Here is an 11,913-nt window from a genome sequence, read left to right as displayed (position 1 = left end):
TCCATTTTTGCGGTTCTCTCTTCCTGGAACTCCCCTATTGAACTTACTGGACTAGACAGTAACTTCCTCATTTTTTTTTACCTTTTCTCTTTTCATCTCATTTTACTTCCTGAGAGGTTTTTCCAGCTTTTCTAAAAATTTTATTTATTTATTTTATTTGTTTGTTAATCCTCACCCAAGGATATTTTCAATTATTTTTAGGGAGAATAGAAAAGAGGGGGAGACAAAGAAACATCCATGTGAGAGAGATACATGGATTGATTGTCTCCCACACACACCTGGGCCAGGCAGGGTTGGAACCTGCAGCCCAGGGACATCCCTTTATGGTGAGCAGGTCCAAGCTCTAACCACTTAAGTACACCAGCCAGGGTTCCCAGAAGCTTATTCAATCTATATGTGCCCCTTCCTTCTCTGCCCCTCCAATTCCTGACTAGGAAGTTCTAGAGCAGTCCTTTGAAAATGCTCTCCAAGTGTTGTATACTGAATATTTAACACCTCCCCCGCCCACCCCGCCCAGTGTGATGGTATTTGAAGGTCTTTGGGAGATGATTAGATTAGAAATGGTAAAGTTGTCATGAATGGGATTAGTGCCTTTATGAGAGAGGCCCCAGAGTGCCCCTCACCCCTTCTGCCATGTGAGGACTTGGTCTGAAGTTGTCAATCCACAACTCAGAGAGGGTTCTCACAAGAACTCAGCCATGCAGGCACCCTGATCTTGGACTTCCGGCCTCCAGCACTGAGAGAAGTGTTTCTTTTACTTACCAGCCACTCAGCCTATGGTGTTCAGTTAGGGCAACCCACGCCGCTGAAACACCAGGTAAGTTTGGTATGACATCCTCGTAGGTGAGGAGTGTCGCATTAAATGGCAGTTATGACCAGACTGCATGGTATTAAGCCATTACTGATGTTTTAGTGGCTCGACAAGGGATAGAATGTGTAGTTCATTTACAAACACCAGCTAGAGTAAAAGGAGCCTCATTTTCAGAGTCAATTGTGCATTTTCATTACCACCGCTTTCACAATGTAGGAAAAAGTAAAACAGAGTGCTGGAATTTAAAAGTTTTGATCACTTATTAACCTGTTTGAGTTGGCCAGTTTCTTGAACTCTCTCTGTTTCAGAATAGTTCCTATATACACCATAAGGAGAGCCATAATTATTCCCAACCTATAGCAATAATCAATATATACCGTATTTTTCGGACCATAAGACGCTCCGGACCATAAGACGCACCAGTTTTTAGAGAAGGGAAATGAAGAAAAAAAGATTCTGAAACAAATAGTGTCCTAAAATATTTTATGTGCATTAAAACCCAACATCACAGTCATAAACACATGTAATCAACCCTGTAAAGTAAACAGCAGCATTTAGAACCATTTTAGAGCCGGGCAAGCACACAGAGACCACACAGAGCCGGGCAAGTAAAAAAACTTTTTTTTTAAAGTATATGTGTAGGCTATATTTGGACCATAAGACGCAGGGACTTTCCCCCCCCACTTCTGGGGGGAAAAAAGTGCGTCTTATGGTCCGAAAAATACGGTGTGTGTGTGTGTGTGTGTGTGTGTGTGTGTGTGTGTATATGTATATGTGTATAAATATATATAATATATATATATATATATATATATATATATATATATATATATCTCATTATAGCAAAAGAAAGAAAACTGCCACACATCATGCGGCAGAAAATTTTTCTTTTTAATTGCTATTTAGAGAGAGGAAGGGAGGGGAAGGGGAGGGAAAGAGAGAGAGAAACATCAATGTGAGAGAAAGACATTGATCCACTGCCTCCTGTATGCTTCCTACTAAGGATTGAGCCCCCATCTGCCCTGACCAGAATGGAACTGGCATACTTTTTGGTGCATAGGACCATGCCCAATCAACTGCACCACACCCGTCAGGGCCACATATGTGTTTGAAAGGAAAAGACTTTGGTAACCAAAGTGTCTCAAACCAGAATTGGAAACTGTGTGAAGATCTTGGGACATCTGTAAGTACATTTCTTTGTGTAACATAGTAGTGTATGTTAGTTAGAAATGGTGGTATTTTCTTATGTAAGCTTCTACTGTATAAATTACAAACAATAAATGGGAATAAGATGCCATTCTGATACTTAGGCATGGTTTAATAGGAGAGCAGAATTTATCAGTATTTCAATGCACACTTTGACCTGGGTGTTATTTTCTTCAAAACTATTCTGAGCTAATTTATGATTTAATTCATTTTCTTTCTTTCTTTCTTTCTTTCTTTCTTTTTCTTTCTTCTTTCTTTTCTTTCTTTTTCTTTTCATTTTTCTTTCTTCTTTCTTTCTTTCTTTCTTTTCTTCTTTCTTTTCCTTTCTTTTCTTCTTCCTTTTCCTTCCCTTTCCTTCCTTCTTCCTTCTTCTCTTAGTTCCTTTCCCTTCCTTCCTTCCTTCCTTCTTCCCTTCCTCCTTCCTTCCCTTCTATTTTTCTTCCTACTTTCCTTCTTCCTTTCCACTTCCTTTCCTTCTCTTTCTTTTCTTTCCTTTTCTCTTTTCTTTCTTTCCTTTCTTCCTTCCTTCCTTCCTTCCTTCCTTCCTTCCTTCCTTCCTTCCTTCCTTCCTTCCTTCCTTCCTTTCTTTCTTTTTAAATATATTTTATTCATTTTTTACAGAGAGGAAGAGAGAGGGATAGAGAGCTATAATAGAAACAGATGTGAGAGAAACATTGACCAGCTGCCTCCTGCACACCCCCTACTGGGGATATGCCCGCAACCAAGGTACATGCCCTTGACCGGAATCGAACCCGGGACCCTTCAGTCCGCAGACCTACGCTGGTTGAATTCATTTTCATGTTCAACAACTTTGCTTTTCCTACAGTCATTTGCTAGTACTTCAATTTACTTAATTCCCTAGGTCTCTTGAAATATATAATAAAAAAGAGAACCACCTACAAAACAATCAGACAAATAGAATTCTTCTTCCGGAAGAAGCCTGGAGGTTTGTGCTACCAGGGAGCGATTTTCATAAATGTGAAAAGGATTCAAATTTGGAGTGGGTAGGCAATGGGTGGCTGATGGCAGTGGGAGGGAGAGGCTGCATCAATCTGAGTGTGAATACAATGGTTTACAATGGTTTTTGCAATCCTTTATTTCCTTTCCCTTTTAATTTTAATTTAATTTGCTCTTTGTTAAAAAAAAAATAAGAAGGGGGAAGAGGGGAAGGAGGAGGGTGCTTAAGCCTGTACATTATCCAACAGTTGGAACATGAAAGTTGGTGACAGGAATTTTAGTTTCCTTGTCACAGTTTCGCTGATGACTCACTTGAAAACTGGGTATAGGGCTTCTCCTTGTGCTACTTCAGTTCTTGGATGTGTTCAAAAAGGGAGGGTAATATTTGATGCTAAAAATAATTAACTAGGGTGACTATTTAGAGTTCTAAGAGGATATTTAATTATGTAAATTTCCAGTACCTTAACAATGACACCTGATTATAACTCTTAATCTTTAACTATCTGTGCGAAGCCCTGGCCTGGTAACTCTTTTGGTCAGAACAGTGATCAGCAAACTCATTAGTCAACAGAGCCAACTATCAACAGTACAACAATTGAAATTTCTTTTGAGAGCCAATTTTTTAAACTTAAACTTCTTCTAACGCCACTTCTTCAAAATAGACTCGCCCAGGCCGTGGTATATTGTGGAAGAGCCACACTCAAGGGGCCAAAGAGTCGCATGTGGCTCTCGAGCCGTAGTTTGCCAACCACAGGGTTAGAACATTGTCCCAGTATTCCAAGACTGCGCGTGTTCGCTCCCCAGCTAGAGCATATACTAGTACAAGAAGCAACCAATGAATGTATAAGTAAGTGGAACAACAAATTGATGTTTCTCTCTCTCCAATCAATAAACAAAATAATAATTAAAATAAAACTATGCTTTGGCTAAATTCTAACAAGTTACATAAATGAATGTTTTCTCTTTAACTTTATTTTCCAACTCTATTCTCCGCATCCTTGCTATTCTTGATTTATGGATTTCTTTTTTCTGGTAATATCTTTTCATGTTGTTTCAGGTCAATAAATCTGCTTTTGCATTTGCTGATACTTTACATTCTAATCAAATCCTTTCTAGCTCCGGCCGGGTAGCTCAGTCAGGTAAAGCATCATCCTGATACACCAATGTGGTATATTTGATACCCCGTTAGGGCACATCAGCCAGTGAAAGCATAAGTAAGTAAAATCAGAAATCTATGTTTCTCTCCTTTTCTCTCACTTTCCCACTTTCTTGCTCTCTTTAAAATCAATAAATAAAATTTAAAAAAACCTCTATATTTCATCTTATTTGGATTAGGATTCATTCCCTTAAAATTTACTGTTAGCATACAAGTCAGTCATTTTTCTTATATGGACAAGATCCATTTACATAGTAAACGCATAATTTATGTATAACATGACTAGAAATGTATCTTAACATTCTCATAATTTCTTGTCTCTCTCATTTGTGTATTAATTGCTCTCAGAAATGTATATATCACTTAGTGTATAAGCTAGGAGAGGAGAAATTTAATCATTCAACTTAGAACCAGAATTTTGCAGCTATGACTGGCCTAGTTCAAGCTCCTCATTTTAAAGATAATAAGTAGGTAAGTCACTTACTTGTCTAAGGCCACACCACACGTAGTGATGGAGTAGGGACTAGAACTCAGGAATCCGGGGTCTCCAGGCACTGTTGCTACTACTCCAGGCCTAATTAATACACGGCATGCTTTAAAGCACATGTGTCAAACACAAGGCCCGCGGGCCAAATCCGTCCCGCCAGGCCTTGCAATGTGGCCTGCACCGTGCTGTCATCACTGCACTCCGCTGTGTTTCCATCACAATGACAATTTATGACTGTTCAGTAAACCATTCGGCCCGCGATTTAGGCTGGATTTTAGATTTTGGCCCCTTCTCTGATTGAGTTCGACACCCCTACTTTAAAGGATGGATTTAATTAAGGTCATCCCATGCTGGGTTAGTCCCTAGGTAAACTTATCTGTTTGTATGCAGACACTGCACCTTTAATTCAGGCCAGCCAGCTCTCTGACCTTGTGAACCAGAAGTTCAGGGGGGGAATTGGCACCGATCCATCCTCCCACTGAGGATGCATATGCTGCACAGATGCTGGATAGTCAGCGTCGTTTCTGAGGACAACACATCCCTTTTCAGTGGCAGCACTGCATTCTGCATTCATTTGACAAACATTTAATTTACATCCGCTATGACACAGGCACTGGATCTTTTGTATCTTAGCATCCCTGTCCTCAGGGACATTACAATCCAAGATGAAAGCAAATGTGAAACAAATAACTGTATAATGAGTTGAATCCTATAACGTAAGTGTACATATCTTAAACATCCACTTAAAATTTTTCTTCTTTGTTATCACACTTTCTTGCAAAATTAGCCATTTTAATGTATAACCAACCAACGCAACAACTAAGCATATCACGGAAAGTTGGTTGGTTATTCATAATTGCCCAGGTTTATTTGGCCCATTACTACCTACCAACTGTTTCTCCTGCCAGGTGTACTGTTGTAATTTGGTGAAGTTGTTTTGGAGGTGGGAGAGCTGACGTTTCAGAGTAGAGAAGGTAAAAATGAAGTAAATATTTTTAATGTCTTAAGTTTGTATTTTTATTATGATAAAAAGAATCCATTCTTTGGGTCAAACATTCAAATTATACTTGAAGGTTAAAGTGCAAAGGAAACATTCTTTCTATTCTGGATATGCACACTTAACAGTTTTCTGTCCCCCCCCCCCCCCCCCGCAGGAATTTTCCATGCATACACAAATGGGTTAATGATAATGGTTTTTCACTTACTCTAGATATAATTATACATCAATATATATTGATCTATCTCATTAAAAAATGTTAACCTATCCCTTCTCAGCCTTTGGCTATGATCAAGTGTAGAAAATGTTTACCTTTGTCCTGACTGGTTTGGCTCAGTGGATAGAGCATCGGACTACTTACTGAAGGGTCCCAGGTTCGATTTTAGTCAAGGGCATGTATCTTGGTTGCAAGCACCTTCCCAGTGTAAAAAATCAAATATATGCCCTAGCTGGTTTGGCTCAGTGTATAGAGTGTGGGACTGTGGACGGAAGGGTCCCGGGTTCAATTTCAGCCAAGGGCACATGCCTGGGTTTCAGGCTTGGTCCCCAGGAGTTGGCATTCAGGAGGCGGCCAATCAGTGATTCTCTCTCATCATTCATGTTTCTCTCTCTCTCTTCCTCTCTAAAATCAATAAAATATATTAAAAAAATTAAATATATAAAAAAGTTTACTTTTGTATGAATATACCATAATTTATTTAAGCAGAAGTTGACCTTTTAAAAAGTCATAAATACTAAATACTGGGGTGATCAGAGAAAATGTAAGTATAAACAGCCACTAATAAGAGTAAATAAAACAGCCACAGAGTTTATTAAATTAATGACCATTTCTTTATCTTTGGCCACTCTTACAACCCACCAGTAATTTGATTGCCTTCGTCTGCATTCAGAGCTGCTAACTTTCTCCCTCCCCTGAGGAAGTGGTGAAAGTGAAACTTGGTTCTGTCTGGGGTCACACTGACTGCTATCTGCAATATCTGGATAGGGTCACAGGTAAACCACATCCCTGCATTTTCACCCACATGGACTTCCTGACGAATTCCCTACCCTCCTGTGCTCCCCACTTTGGCTTGACTTCCTGGACTAAAAAAAAAAAAAAAAAAAAAAAAAAAAAAATCGGCTGCAATCTACCAGGACCCTATCATGTGCTCAGTGCAGAGCAGAAGAAATCTAAGTGTTTTGCCTCACAATATGAGGAAGGCAAGGGGGCTACTTTTTAAGATAAAAATCTGTGAACAAAACACAAACTGCCCAAAACTTCCTTCAAAACCAAACTGCATTGTCACACGCTCACAGAACTCTTATTACACAGCCAGATGACTCAAGATTACTCCATTTCTATTCATAAGGAGCTTGCTGGCCCCAAATCAACACACGCAGGCCCTCCCTCCCCCGTCTTCCTCTGCGCTCCCGGGGGAGACTGACATTTGGAGCACTCCTTTGAGTGGAATGAAGATGATGTGTGTGTGCTGCCCGAACTGTTTGTTCTGGGATTTTATACAGCACTAAAGCACCTCCGGGCCCCCCCCCCCCACCCCCCCTTAAAGTTATTTATTTATTTTCCGAGGTCAGGGAAGAGGAGGTCGGAATCTCTCGGGCTTCTCAGTCTCCGAATTCGGACATACATATTCTGAATATGAAAAACAGACCCAGGACTTCTGTGTGCATTTTCTGCAAACTGGATATTCACATCCGAAATCACATCCACGTTCCTTCCTTCGGTGGCTCAGGGTGTCACGGGGACGAAGGAAACAGAGCTCTCGCCCTGCTTTGCAGGGGTTCCAGCTGAAGGTCCTGCTTTTGCTCTGGATGCTTAAACCGGCACACCCTTCCCTTTGCATCTTTCACTTCACAGCTTCCTGGGCAAAATAGTAATAGTAGAAGTCACCGTGAAGCCCCAGCGTGTCCTCCAGGCCTTTCTGCCACCCCGACCTGCAGACAGCGGGGTCGGCCCCACCCCCGAACCCCCCAACCCCGCGCTCTTTCCACCCGGGTTTGTGGCAGGGAGAAAACCACGCAGATAAACCATCTCGGTTCCATCCCCTTCCTTTCAGGGGCCTCTCCACGGCCGGAGACAGGGGTCCCCCCGGCGTAGCCCGCTCCCAGCCCTGCGGGTTCTCGGCCAGCCCTGCGGGCGGGGCGGCAGGGCCGGGGGCGGCCAGGAGGGGGCGCCGCGGGGGCGCCGCGGGCCGCGGAGGACGCGGGCTGCGCGCGGGGAGCCGAGGTCGCGCCGGGGTCCCGCGCTGGGGGCCCTCGCCGAGGGGGAGGCGGGGCGGCGGCGGCGGGAGGGGCGGCGAGGGCGGGGCGGGCAGCGGTGCTGCGCCCGGGCTCCTTTCCCCTCCGATCGCCCGAAACTCGGGGCTGAGAACTTCCCTCCGCCCGCGCCCCGCGCCCCGGGCCGCCCCGGCTCCAGCACCTGGTGCCCGGCCCGCCCCCGCCCCGGCCGCGCCGCCCCGGGTTACAAAGGAGGGAGATGAGCCGGGCGGCGGCGGCGCGGCGCGGAGCCTCCACGGCCCTGGCGATGGTGGCCGCCCCCGGCACCACGTAGGCGGCCCCCGCCCGCCCCGCGGAGCCCAGGCCCGAGCGGAGCCCGCGGTCGCTGCCCGAGCTCGCGCGTCGCCTCCCGGACGGCGGCGGCGGCGGCGGAGGAGGCGGAGGCGGAGGAGGCGGAGGAGCGGAGGCGCCGCCTTCCCCGCCGCGCGCTCGCCGTTGTCTGCGCTCCGCTCTGGACCAGTTTGGGGAAGTTGCCGCGGTGGCCCCGCGTCGCCCAGATGTGCGACCTCATCGAGCCGCAGCCGGCCGAGAAGATCGGCAAGATGAAGAAGTTGCGGAGAACTTTGTCGGAGAGTTTCAGTCGCATCGGTGAGTGGCGCGCCGCCCGGATGGGCGCTCTGGCCCCGCGCCCCCCGCGTCCCTCCCGCCGCCTCGCGCCCCGCGCCCCGGGCACCGCCGCCCCGCGCCCCGGGCACCAGCGCTGCCGCGGCAGCCTGGCCGCGGGGGATGTGCCGAGCCGTGCGCAGGCGATGCGGGGAACATCGTCCGGGACCCCGGGGAGGCTGGCGACACCCCCTTTCCTCCAGGATCTGGGGTTTCATTTGTGGATGATTTGAAGCCTGCACATTTGGGTTTCCCCGTCCCCGCTGCTACCGACCGGGCTTTCGCGCCCGCGGGGGGACAGGCGGGGGGACGCCGGGGAGCGGGCGGCTGCGCGGGTCCGTGGTCGTTTCGGGCGCGCAGGCGTGGGTACTGGGTGTTGAGTCAATAACCGAGCTTTGGGAATGGGTGGAACGTTGCGCTGTGCCCTGGCATCGCCGAACACAGCGAATGCGAAGGGAAGGAAGTGGGACAGGTACCGTGGGACCTTTTGTTCGGCACTCAGGTCCTAGAAAGCGAGACATTTGGGTGTTTCTGAATTTTTCCATCCCTGCAGGGGAATGCGCGCTGCGAACTTGTCAAGACGTTTAGAAATGTCCCCCGAACTTCTTCCCCCGTATCAGAGCTCCAGGGCTGTTATTGTCTTTTAAACCAACCAACCAACCAACTAACCAACCATCCAGCCAACCCACTGACCGACAAATAAAAACCGGCCGAGAAATGTTCAGAACGTTTAAGAACAAGTTCATGTGACAGATGTACCTGGGTGACAACAGCATCACGTTGAATGGGTTTGCTAGATTTCTAGGATTGGCCATATAGAAAACCCCTTTAAACCCTAGTACAGGGGCTGGGACCGAACATAACTTTCGTTTACACAGCTAACTGCTTTCAGCAAGAACATCTTGCTGGCACTGGAAACCCTCAGAAGACTTCTAGCCTTTGTTTCACTGTTTTTTTTTTTTGTTTTTTTTTGTTTTTTTGTTTTTTTTTTTTTTTTTTTTTTTAACGTGTCACCCACGTTAATGAAGGTGTTAATAATGGGCTTTGAGCAAGAGGTCCTTCAAAATAAAACCCTGGATGAGTATTGTAGTCATCCTTCTATCCATTCATTTAAAAAATTAGGATATAAGTGCATTGGAAAATAGGTGAACTTTCTCCCAGTGAAACAAAACATGGGTCAACATGTAGTGTTTTTTTTTAACTTACAATTTCACATTGGGATACCCAATCTTTCCCAAGATGCCTGTGAAGTTACGGTTTGAACCCAATGGTTAGTCCCGGTTTTATTTATTACGTGTATTGGCTGTGTGCAGTTTCACTTGTACAGTGAGGGATGCCTGTGAAGAGTCTGTACATTCAAAGGAAGTTTGGAGGCAAGAGGAGGGAAGGGGACAGGGTGGTGGTAAGTGGGTGCTTCTTATTAAGGTGGATATGTCAGCCGCCCACTCCCACCGTCACAGAGGCGGTCTGCAGTCCATTAAGCCCCCTTCTGAAACACATTAACTGTATATTTACGAATGATAATGACTCTGCTGGAGCCCTTCCAGTTTTTTTTTTGTTGTTTGTTAAATAATTCATTGCAATTGAAACTCAGTAAGAAACCAAGGACATTAATATAAAAATTCCTTATGTTTAAATAATTTCAAGCATTTGATCGACAATCAGTATCATTTAGATTAACCACAGTGCTGTCAAATGGGGCAGTACAGTTAATTGGATTTTCTAGCTTCCTGAGATTAGTGATGTGAAACTCCCTTTGATTCTGGCTCTTGTTAAAATGTCTTCTAAGATCTGGTAGGTTTTTACTTCCTTTCGGAAACAGTACAGTGCGGTAAACATAACTGATTATTGTATCGATGGGAAGGCTTGATTTCGAACAGCCCGTCTCATTCTGGAATACTGTAAGAGGAGATAAAGAGATTTAAAGTGATTATGATTTAAAGCCCAAGACATTTCCTCGAAGTAGCATTACAGAAAAATGAGCCTTTGTTATCCATACGTTTTCTTGATGTTGTGTTTGCAAAATCAAAAATCAATGAAAACAATCTGATTAGTTAAGGGTTTTTAAGGTGCTGGAGGCTGTCGAATTGAGGTTTCACGGTGGAATTACATGGTACACAGGTAAAGGGTGCTGTGGGCTGTGTGTCTCCCAGGTTGGGGATTTCTGGCGTTGCTACTTGTCGCTGGATGACCTATACAGGTCCCTCAACTTTTTTGTGTGTGTGTACAAATCAATTTTGTTATAGGCATTAGTGGAATAATACATATGAGGTCCTGTGTGCTCTGTAATACTCAATAGATGCTCACAATATGTTGTTATCATTATTTGTGATGGCATCTTACTGACATAATTGATCTTCTGGTGGAGAGCAAGAGAAGTAAGGGCAGAAGTGGCCCCTGACTTTACAGTAGAGCTAGCCTGAAAGCAAGGGAGGTTTTGGAGTTGAACTCAAATATCAGAGTATTAACTTCCTTTCTTCTAGGCCAGTGGTCGGCAAACTCATTAGCCAAATATCAACAGTACAACGGTTGAAATTTCCTTTGAGAGCCAAATTATTAAAACTTCTAATGCCACTTCTTCAAAATAGACTCGCCCAGGCTTTGGTACTTGGTGGAAAGAGCACCATGTGGCTCTTGAGCCGCAGTTTGCCGACCACTGCTCTAGGAGAAAACCCAAATAAGGGCGAAGAAATGCATTCAAATGAATATGAAGAAATGTCATTTCTTTGAAAGTAGGTGATTTCAATAGTATTTGTGGTTTTCTGCTAAATAGTGTCAGTGTATTGGTTTACTTAGGAATTACAAATAGTTGTCTCATGTTTTTTTTCTTTTAAATTTAGGTTAGTATAAACAAAGACAAATGAGAATTTGTTAATTAATTAATTGTTTATGGGTTTAATTAATTAGTTAAAAGGGGTTTTGAACCCCCCCCCCTTTCCCCCCCTGCTTGTTGTGTACCTTGGGCAACTAGCAGAATTCCTCCAAATCTCATAGTACTCATTTGTCAATTTTCTTAAGGTTGTTGTGAAGATTAAATTAGATAAAAAACATAAAATATCTAGTGCAATATGTGTCACATGATGGAGATCATTCCTGGAGGCTACTATTCCTCAATTACTTTGTCTTCTATCTTTCTCCTTTCTTCATTGGAACTTCATGAGGAGATCAAAGAATACGTATTTATTCCTGTTACAAAATCCAATATCACAGCATAGTTATTCAGTTTAACCAATCTGTGATGGCTTTTGAAATAAACAAACTGATTTTATTTTGCTTTTTTTAGTATGACTGAAAAGTGTAGCTTGTTGTGTGATAAAATATGCAGTATTATTGTTTAGCCATAGAAAGCAGTAATCATTCAGCTACAGAAAATAAGGGTGATTTTTGAAAGTAGGTGATATCTAATCGATGTTTATTAATAA

General features: G+C 44.1%; 1 protein-coding gene across 1 annotated transcript in view; it reads left to right on the top strand.

Annotated features, from left to right (window-relative positions):
* Positions 1 to 8,223: 8,223 nt before the first annotated feature.
* CDK14 (cyclin dependent kinase 14) overlaps positions 8,224 to 11,913 on the top strand; it is a 485,190-nt gene continuing 481,500 nt past the window's right edge. The window contains exon 1 of the mRNA XM_036429493.2: positions 8,224 to 8,476. Within this exon, the coding sequence (XP_036285386.1) occupies positions 8,386 to 8,476 (91 nt within the window). The 5' untranslated portion in view covers positions 8,224 to 8,385. The remainder of the gene's footprint in view (positions 8,477 to 11,913) is intronic.

This window comes from Pipistrellus kuhlii, unplaced genomic scaffold (assembly GCF_014108245.1).
Source record: "Pipistrellus kuhlii isolate mPipKuh1 unplaced genomic scaffold, mPipKuh1.p scaffold_m20_p_10, whole genome shotgun sequence".
NCBI classification, from domain to species: domain Eukaryota; kingdom Metazoa; phylum Chordata; class Mammalia; order Chiroptera; family Vespertilionidae; genus Pipistrellus; species Pipistrellus kuhlii.
The sequence above is the reverse complement of the archived record's forward strand: the minus strand, read 5'-3'. Positions and strand labels throughout refer to the sequence as shown.